The sequence below is a fragment of the Spinacia oleracea genome, chromosome 2, assembly GCF_020520425.1.
Source record: "Spinacia oleracea cultivar Varoflay chromosome 2, BTI_SOV_V1, whole genome shotgun sequence".
NCBI lineage: Eukaryota > Viridiplantae > Streptophyta > Magnoliopsida > Caryophyllales > Amaranthaceae > Spinacia > Spinacia oleracea.
The window spans coordinates 84,637,256-84,653,533 of record NC_079488.1 but is presented as its reverse complement, the minus strand read 5'-3'; the positions used below and the strand labels follow the sequence as shown (position 1 = coordinate 84,653,533).

The window sequence follows — 16,278 nt, the reverse complement described above, 5'->3', positions numbered from 1 at the left end:
TAACTAAATATTAATCGTGTCATGTAGATATATAAGAACAAAAGAAGTATATCGCAAAAAAAACTTTGTCGTTGCCATAAACAATTTTTTTAACCCCACCTGTATATTATATTACCTCAATAATACATTAAACAAATCCAATTATGACATTAATTAGAAGTAATAATTCATTCTCATATATGTCAAGTTGTCAACATTGGTATATCTATTAATAAAAAAAAAGGCAAAAGGCCTCATGCTTCATGCAATGTTACTCGAGAGCCCCGAGCCAAGATCTGTTTTATGAGTTTTTTTTGTTTGTATAAATATATGACGACCACTATACTATCCTTGGCTCATGCCTCGATCTGACAAATAAAAAAAAGAACGAAAAGAAGAGTGTCGATCTAAGAATTAAGATCATGATGAGTTCAAGTATACGGAAAGAAGTGGGTTTTGTGGGTTTAATCATAGTGTTGGGTATATTGATATTCATGCCCAAAATTGCAACTAGTTCTAATAACCAAATTAAGGAAAAGTTGTTAAGATTCAACAAAAATGGAGAATTCAAAATACTTCAAATCTCAGATATGCACTACGCCAATGGTAAAGCCACTGCTTGTAGAGATGTGTTCCCCTCTGAATTCCAAACATGCTCTGATCTCAACACCACTGATTATTTACGCCGTTTCATTCACGCTGAAAACCCCGATCTAATAGTTTTCACGGGTACGTAAATGCATTTTTCTTTTCTTTCTTTATTATGTTATATAATTACTTCAATTCGGTGATTTTTTATTTAAAATTACACCATTGTATTCTGAGTGTGATACTTGCAAATGAAGAGGTAGATGAGCTAACTTGCATTTATGAATTGACTAGATTAGATCCCGTGCACGTACGGATTTTGATTAATTATTTTCACAAAATATTTAAATCAATATCTGACAAACTACTGCATGTTTATAACATTTTTAACATATTCATTTAAATTTATTCATCTAATATGAATATTTAAAATGCTAATATGGTAATTTGACCAAATATTGAGTGATATACTTTTCCATTACTAATATAACGATTTGACTAAAATATTACCAATTTAGAATAATTATTATTACGTCGTATCTATTATTTAAATTTTGTTTCCATGCATACATAGTTTATAAAAAAAAAAGGCAGAGAATAAAAATAAAATCAAACAGATACATTTTTTTTGGGAAAGTGGTTTTTGGCGGGAAAAATTTACACCAAGAATTGACACGTGTCATTCCTGGTGTCTCTTTTAGTATATAGTAAAATAGATTGTTAGATAATAGTCTTTTATTTTTGAGTGTGGGAGTATTCTCCCACATGGAAAAAATATGAAGTTTAGAATGTCTTTAAATAGACTCATGTGCATCATATATTAAATATGTGATGGGTTGAGTTGTTGGGCCAAATGGAACATTGGGCTTGGTGTGCTAGTATTGGGTTGGCACGCGCACGGTTATTTAATAACATAATTAACGTTAATCTTTTTGCGGTTATTAGTTAATTAATATTTCGATATTAATTAATTATTTATTTTAAATAGGATAATAACAAAGGGCGGTTATTAGTAACTGCCATATGGTTCCCTATTTAGGCCCTGTTTAGTTCACCTTATTTCAGGACCTTATTACTTATTTCAGATTTAATCAGATCAGACCATACCAGATCAGATCAGATCAGATCAGAAAAAATAAGTTCAGAACAGATCAGACCATATCATATCAGATCATACCAGATCATACCAGACCAGATTATTATTATTATTATTATTATTATTATTATTATTATTATTATTATTATTATTATTATTATTATTATTATTATTATAATAATAATAATAATAAATCAAATGCCAACAAAGTCAAACATTTTACAAATAATTAGTGGGAAGCCGAGATACAAATCTGGGCCCCCACTCCTCTGGCTAAAAATATATAGAAATGCGGTGAGCGTATATTTTATTATTATTATTATTATTATTATTATTATTATTATTATTATTATTATTATTATTATTATTATTATTATTATTATTGTGAGAAAACACCAAACGTTACAAGCTTAACAAGCTACAAAGATCAAGTGAACTACAAGAAGTTGGTGGGGAGCCGAGATACAATTTGGGCCCCCACTCCTCTAGCTATGGCGAACCCGATCCTGCTGAAAATGTGGGCAGTTATTATTATTTTATATATTTTTCTTTTTCTTTTATTATTATTATTATTATTATTTTTTTTTTTTTTTTGACAAGTAAGAGAGGATTTTATATATTAATCAACCAACTATTACAAACTAAGCCCAACTAAAGGGAGACAAACCTTCTAGGAAGGACTCCCTCCACTTTAGCAGGCAAACCAAGCTCAAAAGAGCAGAAAACCAGAAACATTACAAGGAATATAACCAATCCTTATCTCTAGTACTCACTTTCCTACCTAGGATACTCTTAATTTTGTGTCTAACATCAGACTGAATACAGTTAACACTGCTATCCAGAGATGGAACCTTAGCATCCCAAATTGTTGAATTTCTTGCCTTCCAAATCTGATAAACCACCCCTGCAACAGCAGCATAACAAACTCTCCTTCTAAAACCACCCACACAATGCCTATGAGCCCATTTGAGGATCATGAACAAACTTGTTCTGTGAGTGTTGAACCCCAACCAGTGAAGAACTTTCCTACAACATTCAGTGCTGTAGTGACAGGAGAAAAACAGATGAGAGCTATTCTCTGTATGTAAGCCACAGAGAGCACACAGATCATCATCAGTAACCCCACAAGGGAACAACCTGGCCTTAGTTTTTAACCTGTCCTGCAGAGCCAGCCAAAGAATGACCTATGTTTTGGAATGGTGAATCTATTCCATACAAAATGAGACCAATTGGTCTTAGCCTGTTGCTCACTCAATTGCTTATACATGTCACCAATAGAATATTTTGTGGTTGTCAGCCAAGAGTCAGAATGCAGTCTATTGGTACAATCAAGTTTGACTTTGCAGATATACTTTACTGCCCCACTAGCAGCAATAGAGGGCATGTACACCAACCAATTCTTCTATTTAACATAGACTGCATGCACCCATTTTACCCATAAATTATCTTCTTTCTGAGCAATGGACCATGCCAGTTTCCCAACAGCTGCTTGGTTCCAAATAGCAAGGTTTCTGAACCCAAGCCCACCCTGTGTTTTTGAAACACACAGGTTAATCCATGCCACTAGACCAGGCCTGCTATCATCATATGTACCATGCTAAGATAAGCTCTGCATACAGAGTTAATTTTCTTAATAACACTCTTATGAAGGATGAAAATCTGGCACCAGTACACACTGACACTCATTAGAACTGAGTTAACAAGCTGCATTCTTCCAGCAAAAGAGAGATGTCTTGAGCTCCAAATTTTAATTCTAGCAACCATTTTGTTCACCAGTTGATCACACTCACCAGCCTGAAGTTTTCTGGTACTGATTGGAACACCCAAGTACCTAAAAGGTAGCTCTCCAAAGCTGAAGCCAGAAACAACACTGATTCCTTCTTTGTCAGTATGAGAAATACCACAACAGTAAACTGAGGATTTGCAGGGATTTGCTTGCAAGCCAGTAGTGTTTGAGAATAGGTTAAAACTTTCCAAGAGCAAACTAACTGAAGTAATGTCCCCTTTACAAAACATCAAGAGATCATCAGCAAAACACAAATGATTCAGCTGAATAGTTCTACACCTGGTATGGAAATGAAATTGAGGGTGTTCACCAACTGTAGACATGGCTCTGGAGAAATACTCCATGCAAAGGGTAAAGAGGAGGGGGGGAGAGGGGATCCCCTTGTCTGAGTCCTCTTTTAGGCTGGATAAGATCAGAAGGGCTACCATTAATGAGAAGAGAGTAACTTGTTGTTGAAAGACAAGTCATGATTAGTTTGGTGAAGAAAATAGGAAACCCAAGCTCAGTCAACATTTCCTCAATGAATGCCCACTCTACTGTGTCATAGGCTTTCCTAATATCAACTTTCATCAAACAGCAAGGGGCGGTGTGAGATTGGTTATACATCTTAACTATATCTTGACAGATCAGAACATTATGCAGAATTGATCTGCCAGAAACAAAAGCTCCCTGATTGGGAGAGATTAGCTCAGGAAGCACCAAACTGAGCTTACTGCAGATGAGTTTGGAAATGCATTTGTAGACGACAGAACAACAAGCTATTTTATTATTTGTTATTATTATTATTAGTATTATTATTATTGGTATATGTTTATAACATTGTTATTATATTTAATATTTTATTAATATTATTGCTTTAATAAAAAATAATGTTGTTGTCGGTGCAATTAAAATCTATTATTTAAGGCTTAAAAAAACATTAACAAAACATTCAAATTCATCATGTCCAAATTAAAACCATTAAGTTTAGATCAGAAAAGATATAATCAGGTCATGTCCATATCAAAACTGATTTTTATAGATCAGAACCATTATATATCCAAACCAGAACTGATAGGATCAGATAATATCCAAATCATAATTGATCTGTACATATCATGTCCAGATCATGTTCAAATCTGCAAAGATCTTGTCTACATCAGAATCGATCCTTACATAACCAATATGTTTAAATCAAAATCGATTTGTACAGATCATGTCCAGATCAGAATTGATATGTCCAAATTATAACTGGTCTAGATATCGACTCTGTACAGATTATGTTTAGATCAGAATTGATCTGCAAAGATCATGTCCATATCAGAATTGATTTTTACAGATTAGAACTAGTCTGTACAGATCACGACCAGATCACAACTATTTTGTACAGATCATGACCAGATCAGAACTGATCTGTACAGATCATGTCCATATCAAAACTGATCTGTACAGATCATGTCCAGTCAGAACTGAACTGTACAGATCATGTCCAGATCAGAACAGATCTATACTGATCAAAACTGATCTGTACAAATCATGTACAGATCATATCAAGATCAGAACTTATATGTCTAGATCATAACAGATCTATCTAGGTCATGTATAGGTCTATCTAATATAAGGAATACTTAAATCACGAGCAAATAAATAATAACAATATTATAAATTTGTGTAAAATTTATTTTACACGTAAGTCGTTTAATATTAATGAATGCAGATTTTTGTTTAAACTTAATTCTGAAGAATCAGATCAGATCAGATCAGATCATACCAGATCAGATCAGATCATATCAGATTAGAAAAAAATAAGTTCAAATAAGATCAGACCAGATGAGATCAGATCAGGAGAAATAAGGTGAACTAAACAGGGCATAATCTAATACATATTGATAATGTTAATTACGTTTTTCTTCATATTTACCACAATGTCAGGTTTCTTAAAAAAAACACATGTTCATGGGAATGGTTGAATTTGCTGTAATCCATTCATGATTAGGGAATCATGGGGTAAATTAGCTTTGAATCCCATCAGCAATATAGTGGGGGCTAATATTATCATAAGGACAGAGATTATCTCGTCCTAATTTAGTTTTCTATATTTACGTTTTCATAATTCAAAGTTTAGTATTTAACATTGATGAATGTGTACTTGTTGGTGTACGTAGGTGACAATGTTCATTCAATGGATGCCGATAACTATAATAGATCCATGGACGAGGTATTTGCACCCGCAATAGAATCAAACATCCCATGGATTGCTATACTTGGCAACCACGACGTGAATACACTGGTTACTGGAATCCCAAGACAAGCTGCGATGGAACACATTGTGGGAATGAAGAACACATTATCCCTTCTCAATCCTTCAAATCTTGAAGAAGATGAGTTGATTTGGGGATGGGGTAATTACAACTTGGAGGTAGCTGGTGTTGAAGGTTCCCCTCTTCATAACAAGTCTGTCTTAAACCTTTATCTCCTTGATACCGGTGAGTACACTTACAGCTTTGTTCCCACTTTTTATGTGGGATATGAATGGATCCAACCATCTCAACAATCTTGGTTCCTTCGCACTTCTAAACAACTTCAAGAAGCTTATATGAGCGAACCAATACCCCAACAAGAACCTGCTCCAGGGTTGGTATTCTTCCACATCCCTCTACAAGAATTCAACAACATTAGTAAGTCAGAAATGGTGGGTGAAAAACAAGAGTTTGTGCATTGCTCAGGTGTAAATTCAGGCTTCTTTGACACAATGAATGCAGCAGGGGATATTAAGGCAGCTTTTGTAGGACATGGTCATACCAATGACTATTGTGGTAAGCTTTGTGACATTCAACTTTGTTTTGGTGCTGGGTTTGGGTACCATGGATATGGTATTGCTGGTTGGCCCAGGAGGGCCAGAGTAATTAATGTTAAGTTGGATAAAACTCAAGATGGTAATTGGGGTCCTGTTAACTCTATTGTTACCTGGAAGCGACTACATGATGATCGCCTAACTGTTATAGATCCTGAAGTTCTTTGGACCTCTATTGGTAAGTGTTCATGTTAATGTTAGTTACGAATATTTTCAATCTCTGATCTCATTGAACTTGTATGAGCTGGTCTTAATCATTTAATACGTTTGTCTTTTGAATGCAGGTCGAGATCAATCTGTCTCTTTCTATAAACCGATTATGAGCGAATAACTTGTGTAAGCTTATCTGCTGTTGCTGATGCTGATGGAAACATTCTCAGATACAGATACATAAAGACGTAGTATTAAACTACCAGTTTTTAAGTTATAAATGAGATTTGGTAGTGTTTGATAAACACCTGGGTTCACAAATTCTTATTTACAATGGGTGTACAATAAATATTGTACATTGAAGTAAAAGTTAACTCAAAATGCTTAAAAGTTAAGTTTATATAGGTAAAAGTTATCTATTTTTAAGTGATAAATTTTTTTATTTTAGTAAAACTTATTTTTTCAAAATCACTAATAATGTATAAAGTTAATCATTTAATCATTTCAATCAACTTTTTTTTTACTAATATAAAAGTTAATCAAAACTAGGATAAAGTTACGAAAAAAGGGGAAAAGATTTTTTGGTGTACAATAAATTTATTGTACACCTTGTGCGCGCAAGACCTTTTGCACCTTGGTTTTGGTTTTCAACCTAATAAAAATATAGTCATGTGGGATCTTGTTATAATCGTCTTATCCTCAGCCCCGGCCCAAACTAAATGGAGGCCCTGTGCTAGTGTAAAAATAGGCCCTTGATTCTTTTTTTCCAACATCAACTGTTAGAAAATTTAAAGCACAATTGTTTCTGAAAATTGTGGTAAATTTAAAAAAACAGTAAAAGTAGACAGTAATAAAGAAATTAAATACAAAAAGGAGCACTACTCTTCTAGTTTTTCTGAGTCTTCTGACTAAAAAAACTGACTGACTACCAACAGCGCCAAGGAACTGGGAAAGACAAACGCAAACGGAAGAAAGTAGTGAAGGCCCCCATAAAATCATGGGCTAATTCGCATTTTTTATGGCTTTCAGCAAGTTTTATCACGAATTTGGGCCCCTTTTAATGTGAGGCCCTGTTCCGTGTCCCACCTTGGACATGTTCAGGGCCGGGCCTGCTCATTCTATAGATTTATAATATCAAAGTTTTATAATTTTTAACTATTGATAATAAAAGGTATTAACGGTTGAAATATTGCATTGGCAAACGTGACAAAAAAATTATGTCATTTAATAAAGAATGGAGGAAGTAATATTTTTCCATTTTTCTCTCCCTAACATCAAACTCAACACCAATAACATTTAACAACATTTATCAAACACCAAAAATATCATCACTCTCCTACATCATCTATACCCCACCTACATTCATATCTCATGATATCGTTATGGATAAGTATATAATCAAATTATTAGTGGCATAATTAATCGTTAGTGACATATTAATTGTTTATTAATTAAATTTTATAATCGGCTAATATATATTTAATTAAAAAATACTTAAAAATTAAACTAAGTAAAACTTCACTTGTTAAGGTATATAGTTTGTATCAATAATAAACTTAACCTTGTTACCTAAGGGAATTTTAACACAACAAATCTATGTCATAAATCACATTGCAATTTTAAAAAAAATATAGAAAACCAATAATTTTGGTCCTCATATGACACATGTCAATCTCTCTAAGCAATATTTTGGTTTTCCATTTTGTGTTCATGAACACCAAAAACATTTTGGTTTCATTCTCTCTCTAACTTTCTCACTCATCTCTCTACCTCTTTTACTCTCTTAAACACCAAATCAAGGTGTTTGATAACTATGGTCTCAAGGAGTTCGTTGTTGCAACTCTGTACCCAACATTTTCAGTCATTATAGTACGGAGTAATATTCAAACTTCATTTATTGCACCAATTATGGATAGAGAGTTAGGACAATTTCTCAGAAGAAGGGACCCATTTATAATCGGATTTGAAGGACTGAAGGAGCCATAAACCCAGTTGACGTCAGATATAATCTTAATACAGTCGGAAAATTAAAAGACTTCAAAAATTTCGGTGAAAAGGAAATGCATAAAGGAATTATGTCCTAAGACATTTTCGATAATTAATAAATATAAATAGGAAATATTATAAATATAAATATTATGTTAAATTAGTAATTCATAATTACTTGCTAGAGAATAATTATGATAGTACGTTATAACTAATTGGGCCTCCAACTCATTTAGGCCATGTTTGGTTCACCTTATTTCAGAACCTTATTACTTATTTTAGATTTCATCAGATTAGACTAGACCATATCAGATTATATCAGATCAGAAAAATAAGTTCAGATTAGATCAGATTAGAAAAAATAAGTTCAGATCAGATCAGATCAAATCAAATCAGACCAGATTATTATTATTATTATTATTATTATTATTGAGAAGAAACGATTACACAAAGTTGGATGGGAGCCTAGCCACTAATTGGGCTCCAACACCCTTATTCAAAGCAAAACACAAACGATGAAAAAGAAAAGAACGAATGTTAGCAGCAGCCGTGTTACTCTGAGCTACCCGTGAGACCCTAGCCATGAACTCGAGGGTATCACACCCTAGTTCTCCAAAGGTGGAGAAAGCAAAAGCGATAAAACCATACCCGTTGTCTATGCACTTCGCCTCATACTTCTTCTTCTTCCTGGCAACAGCGTTAGCGACAGCAACTCCAGGAGCAAAGGCATCAACTCCTGGCCCGGTGAATGGAGAGATCCCTGTGACATCTAAGCATACATTCTTCCCTTTGTCCCAAGAGTAGATAAGAAGGTCTGCAGGGCGGAGATCTCTCCCTTCCTCAGACAGAAATCCCAAAGGCACCTCCTTCTGCACAACAACCCCAGCATGCGAACAGATATCCCCTAACACATCTCGAACCAAGTTATGGCGGAATTTCAGGCCAACATCATTACCACAATGCACTGCGTGATCCCCGAAACGATCTATGACTTTCGAAGAGCAGCAAGGACAAGTAAAGTCAGGAGGGAACATAGGAATCGCAAGGCGATAACACAAAACACAGCTGAATTGTCTTGGGTGCATCGTCTGCCCTAACCCCTCAATAGGGAGGGCTCTCAAGAAGTCTAAGGACTGCGCCGCTCGGTTGCTAATGAGTATAGCCTTTTCTCTAGAACTCGGGTTGTGCTGTCCCATAATCTTCTTCTCTACCATATCAAAGTACACTGTAGCCAACTTTTTCATAAATGGGGGGGCTGGTACCACACGGCAAAGATCGAGAGGATCGAAATGACACAAATCCCGAAAGCTATTTAAAGCTAAATCACAAGCGAGGCCTAAACCAGAGTCACCACCATGCCCAAGCAGTCTGTTCTGGAGACCAAGAGACTGGAGACGCGAGGCAACAAAAGCATATGCGGAAGAATCCTGCGCAGTGTAGACCCCGAAACCACCCAAACGAAAAGGTAAAGTGGCACACCGCCACTGCCAATCTCCAAAACCCGCACCACCATCCACAATAATATCCTAAAGAACCCTCCTTAAGGCGAGATCAAAGGAAATAGGAGCAGACCCGAGCATATGCGGCGGACAAGTCCGTAAAGAGAAGTACAAACGACTAACCCCCACACAACACCGCAGAAGAAGGAGCTCCGATTGAGGATCATTAAGCTCAGCCACAGCCTCCATCAAACCCACAGTCATAGTGACCCTGTCCTCTATCAAGCGGCTACAAAAGTCAGCCTTCAAGCTAACTGGCCCACCCAGAAGTGTGACTCCATCCCTGGGGCGGGCAATACTAGGAGGGAAAAGTGTGGAATCGTAGCCCCTCGGATCAGGAGTAGGCCAAAAGATTTCCGTTTTCTCAACATTTAAATGCAACCCCATTGCCGGACCCTCAGTAGTGATCACCTGCAAAGCCAAAGAAACCAAAGCAGTGTCCCCAATAATGGTGCCGTCGTCAAGGTACCAAGCCATGAAATCAAGATTGCACTTCTCGTTGATCAGATGGACAAGCGGATGTAAGGTAAGCGCAAACAACAAAGGCCCCAATGGATCACCCTGCTGAACCCCCTGGGATGAAAGCAAGACAGAGCCCTCATAATACAACCTAGCCGGCCGGGCATAACAAAATTCAACCCAAGGAGCGAGTGAAGGACAACGAAGTCGTACCTCTCAAAGCATGGTACTACGGTCTATCTAGTTAAAGGCATTGCTAAAATCAACCAGAAGCATAGACATACTGCTCACCTCTCCCTTGGCCTCGACCAACCTGTTGACCGCATGAAGAATAGCCTCACTCCCGTTAGGCACACCCACCCCAAACTGAAAATCCTCAAGATAACTACCAACCTCTTTTCCAATCACGACAGCAGCGACCTTGGATACAAGCCTCCTCCAAACCGTCCCAACAGCAATAGGGCGGATACCCCCTCCAGGCTTAAGCAAAGGCGTAAGAGGAGCACTAGCAATAAACTCACCCAAAGAAGCAGGACACTTACCAGCAAGTAACAAATTAACCACCGCAGTAATAGAAGTAGCTAAGTCATCAGCCACTGCAACAGCAGCCTTACCAAGCGCATCCACAACATGTTGGGCCCGTAAACCATCACGCCCACAGGAGGTTCCCTTGGGGAAACTACGAATCCTGCTTAACACAACATCCTTAGAGGCCGAGACCGCCTCGACACTAGAATAGGGAGGCATGACCGGACACGGCGCATCTGGGTGCTTCTTCTCTAACTCCCGCAGAGTCTCCTCAGTACCAGGTGCAACCCCCGACGAAGTCAAAACCCTAACAGCAGCAGTGAAATGGCCATCACTGGCTTTCCTCATACATTGCCTCCTAGTCAACGCAGCAGAACTCACCTTTTTTCTCATCCCCTCCCCTTCCTCCTCCACCATGGAACGACGATCACCCTCCTTAAGAAGCTCTCTAACCAGAACTTCAGGTCCGCCCGGCTCCCTCCAGACCTGAAGTGCCCTCGAAATACCATCAACCTGACTACACCCCTTCCTACCCCACTTCTTATCAGAACGAGAGCGGATAACCCTAAGGGTGCACAAAGGAAGGATGAGCAAAAGGATCCAAGAAGAAAGGTCATGTGGGGAAGCAATCACCTTATCCAGCGCAGCTTTAAGGCACCGAGAAAAACCAAGCCGATTAGTTCTGGGGATACTTTTAACCGTACGACACTTGCCAGCCAAAACCCCATGCAGTAAAACAGTATCAAAAAAGGAGGGAGAGGAGGCAACAGAATCACCAAGAGAACCAACATAACCATCAGCCAAACCAACAAGCGGAACAGACCCAGCAGGCTCGGGGATACCGAGGATCGCAACCTCCTCGAAAGAAGGAGCACAAACCACCAAACCATCAGCATGCTTACAATTCTTACTAAAAGTGTGAGTGCAAAAACACTCACCACAAAGCCAAATACCAGCCTGGTGAAGCGCGGAATCCAAAGCAGAGAATAAAGATAAATCCCTCCCCACATTGGCTTTGTGAGAAGCCTTCAAAGCACCATCCTTAAAATGACGAGCCCCCAGATGATCAATGAAATATTTCTTGGATAACCCCTTCCCACCCCCACTATTGCACCCATCACACCCTTTAAAGGGGCACGAGATTCGAAGAACCATAACACACCCAACACCACTCAACACCAAACACCGCCAAACACAAAACACTGCCACACAACAACCAAACACTACACCAAGAAACTACCACTCAACACCAAACAACAAACAAACAACAAACACCACTCAACCAAGAAACTCACCCACAAAAAACTCACCCACAAAACAGCAAACAACCAAAAAGCACCACTCACCCAAGAAACTCACCCACAAGAAAACCACTGCCACACAGCAACAACCCACACCAAAAGACCAATCAAGAAACTCAACACACACAAACACCAAACTGAAATTACGCAACAGCAACACCAAAAAGCACCAACTCAAGCTGAACGAAATTACGAAATTACCGGACTTAAATTACGAAAATCGGAAACAGAACACACTGAACACAAGAACCTGAATATGCACCGAACTCCATAAACAACCACACAAAAACAACGCAATAATTGGTCCAAAACACCAAACAGGACTCACGAACCCGAACCAGATCACCGAACTGACCCCGGCAAGAAACTGAAAATATGAAAGACAGAAAACGAACAAACTAAACGCAGGAACCTGAATATGCACCGGAACCTGGAAATGCACCGGAAAACCCAATAGCCGCACGAAAACTGCACCCAAAAATTGCACGAAACTGCACCCAAAAGTCGCACAAAATCGCACGAAACCGCCTGAAAATGGCCTGAATTTGTCGTCTGAAAATGACCTGAATTTGTCGCCTGAAAAACACCGCTCCCACACCTGCCTGTTGCCGCCTGAATGGCCGCCGGAAAGGCCACTATTATACGGGGAGTCGAGGAGTATGGAAACTTGCCGCGTCAAGAGTGTCATCTAGCATAGCTCACAAAATATGTACCCCGTAAATTTTGAATCGCTGTGTGTACCTAATAAGCTGCTGTATTTTTGTGTTCTTGATGGTCATATCATATGTAATTTTAACAAAGTTCCGAAAATTTGAAACCATTCATAATCAAATGTGCATAAGCTTTATTATTATTATTATTATTATTATTATTATTATTATTATTATTATTATTATTATTATTATTATTAGGCTCCGTTTAGTTCACCTTATTTCTCCTGATCTGATCTGGTCTGGTCTGGTCTGATCTGAACTTATTTTTTCTGATCTGATCTGGTCTGATCTGATCTGATCTGATTTTTCATAATTAAGTTTAAACAAAAATCTACATTTATTACTATTAAACGACTTATGTGTAAAATAAATGTTACACAAATTTATAATATTGTTATTATTTATTTGACTTTGTTCATGATATAACTATTCCTTATAGTAGATAGATCTAGATCGACATGATCTTGATAGATCGATTATGATCTAGACATATAAGTTCTGATCTGGATATGACCTGTACAGATCGGTTCTGGTTTGGGGATGATATGTACAAATTTGGTTCTGATCTAGATATGATCTGGACAGATCGGTTCTGATATGGACATGATCAATACAGATCTGGATATGATCCATACAGAGCAGTTTTGATCTGGACATGATCTGTACAAACAAGTTCTGATTTGGTCATGATCTGGACAGATCGGTTTTGATCAAAATAGATTGAAATTACATCATTACCCAATTGAAATTACATCATTTGGAGTTGTAGAACTTGAGTTATGTTTAAAATAGTGGACTATAGTTATTTTTGTACTTCCTTCGTTATTCGCTTTGCTTCAAAACTCTTCAAACTTAATGTTTGTGCTCTCGAAAGTACATAATCTCTTGTATTGATTCAAATGAGTAGGAAATGCACAAAAATATGCTAATTCCTATAATGATGAACCTGAAACTACAAACACACTACAAGGAGCACATTAGTACAAAAAATCGCTCCGAAGAGCTCATTTGAGATCAAAAAGTACTAAGGGACGGGGGTAAAAACTCTATATAAAACACACATATCACATACCGAGTGTCGGGCCATACCGACGGAATTCCTGCGCATAATATAAATGAAACAACGTCTTGTATCATTAGTAGGAGATCAAGCTTTCTGGCAAGTATCCCCCCATTGTTCATACTCAAGGTATCCGGTTCCAAGAGTTTTGAAGCTTGTTCTGGTTGCACTTTACGTTTATTAATATTTTATTAAAGGTGAACTCAAGACTCAACAACATACACACGTACAATTAATAAAACAACAACCAAAACAATCTTATTTTAATGCTTTAGGACTTGTGATCAACAAAGCAAGACACTTGTGAAATTACTATCATGTTCCTCCTCACCAAAGTGAGATTCCACATCATGCCCATTAACATGAGGGTTGTGCCTTACACGACAAATCCTAATTCATTTCAAACAAATTATTCCCAACTGAACCCTACATGTGCGGTGGCTTACGTGAGCTAACCCTTCACATGTGGTAAAATAAATAGTACAACGAGGTACGAATAATTGGCTCAAAGTATGCTAGACATCCCGTACAATAGCATAATAATAAATAATCCATCCCTTGCATGTGAAACAAACCATACATGCATAAATAGTGAACAACATGATTGACAATGAAACTCATGCTCATAATAATCTCAACATGCTTGTTCAACAATTAATCCAATAAATCCAACATCATAAATCACATGATCGTTCACCAAAATAAACATGATTCCACATAATACAATTCACATCAACAACAATCATGTAATTCTCTTGACAAATGGTGTGGTCGCCCTAGACTTGTACGTACCTTGAATACCTAAGCGTAGGGGCCACTTTGCAATAACGAGCACTTACTTAGAAATCACCTCCTATCATCAAAATAATGAAACTTAAATTTTTCCATGTTCGTTAAATTTCCAGTAACTTTATAAAATCTAAAACCTCATTTAAACTTTAGAATTCAATCGTTTTTTAATAATATAATCGTCTCAATTTGCAAAACCAATCCTTAGTACGAAAACATGCTTTTTCCGCCTTTAAAATCAATAAAAATCAACACTTTAAACCTTTATTCAAATCTGAAAATATAATTGATTATCATAATTAAAATCATCACCTAATTATGCTAATCAATTGACTCATTAAGTCTAGGTAAAAACCCTAACTTTAAAATCCCAATAAAACCAATTTAACGTCATAAAAATCAATTCTTTATTAAATAAACGAATCTGAAAATTCATACTTTAATAATTAAAACAAGCCTAATGAATCACAACACGTAAATCCTCAAAGAACGGTGTTCACAACCGATTCCCAGCATTTTAATCATTCAAAACAATAATAATATTATAATTTAAAATACGGCATTTAAATAGAATATGTAAAGAAGAAGAGAATTATACCAATCCAGCCTATAGCACGGAACAACCACGAATTAATGTGATTGGGCGAAAAAGATTGAACAACGAACGAACAAGCAACAACGTCAACACTAGGGATGGAAATATCCAGTGGATGATCCAATAACCCGGTCACCCGCTCTAATTAAACGGATGAAAACCCGAAATAATGGATGAAAAGAGGGTGATGGGTGAAGCGGGTGATGGATGCGGGTCGGATGCGGGTGATGTTTTTTCATCCATCACCCGACCCACCACCCGTATATCACCCGATCCATCACCCATTTATTTTATATATATTATTTTTATTTTTGTTTTAAACATAAAAATGTGTTAGTAAATCCATTATTTATTAAAGTTAGTGTTTGTTTAATTTTTTTGGGTTACTAAGTTATGCATGATGAGAAACAATTATATGTTTCGGTAGTAAATGTTGTATATAAGATTTTTTTTTTGGTTAATTATTATGCATATTCTAAGGTGGTGAATTTTTAGTGGTTAATAATTTTCACCCGAATATCACCCGATCCACCCGGTTCACCCGCGGGTGATGGATGGACAGAATGCGGGTGATGAGTAAAGCGGGTGATGGATGGACCGGGTGGAGCGGATGAAAGCGGGTGATGGATTCGGGTGATGCTCCACCCGATCCAAATCCCACCCATTTCCATCCCTAGTCAACACACAACGCACCACTCGTGGGTGTGTGTGCAGCGACGAAGAGGAACGGGCAGCAGGGGCGCGCAGCAGTGCTGGCGAGAGGGGAGCAGCGTGCTGGGCGCGGGCGAAGAGAGCGAGGGAGTGTGGGCGCGAGGGCGAGAGAGAGGGAGTGTGGGCGTGCGGCTGGGCGGGGGAAGGCAGCAGCGGCAGCACCACACAACAACAACACACACGCACATGGGGGAGGGGCGTTGTG

At 37.6% G+C, this 16,278-nt stretch overlaps 1 protein-coding gene across 1 annotated transcript; it reads left to right on the top strand.

Moving 5' to 3' along the window:
* Positions 1–216: 216 nt before the first annotated feature.
* Positions 217–6,827, top strand: LOC110790121 (probable inactive purple acid phosphatase 29). The gene is made up of 3 exons (XM_056837165.1): positions 217–708; positions 5,594–6,460; positions 6,567–6,827. The coding sequence occupies exons 1-3, from the start codon at positions 402–404 to the stop codon at positions 6,611–6,613; spliced, it is 1,221 nt and encodes a 406-aa protein (XP_056693143.1). The 5' UTR covers positions 217–401; the 3' UTR covers positions 6,614–6,827.
* Positions 6,828–16,278: the final 9,451 nt, after the last annotated feature.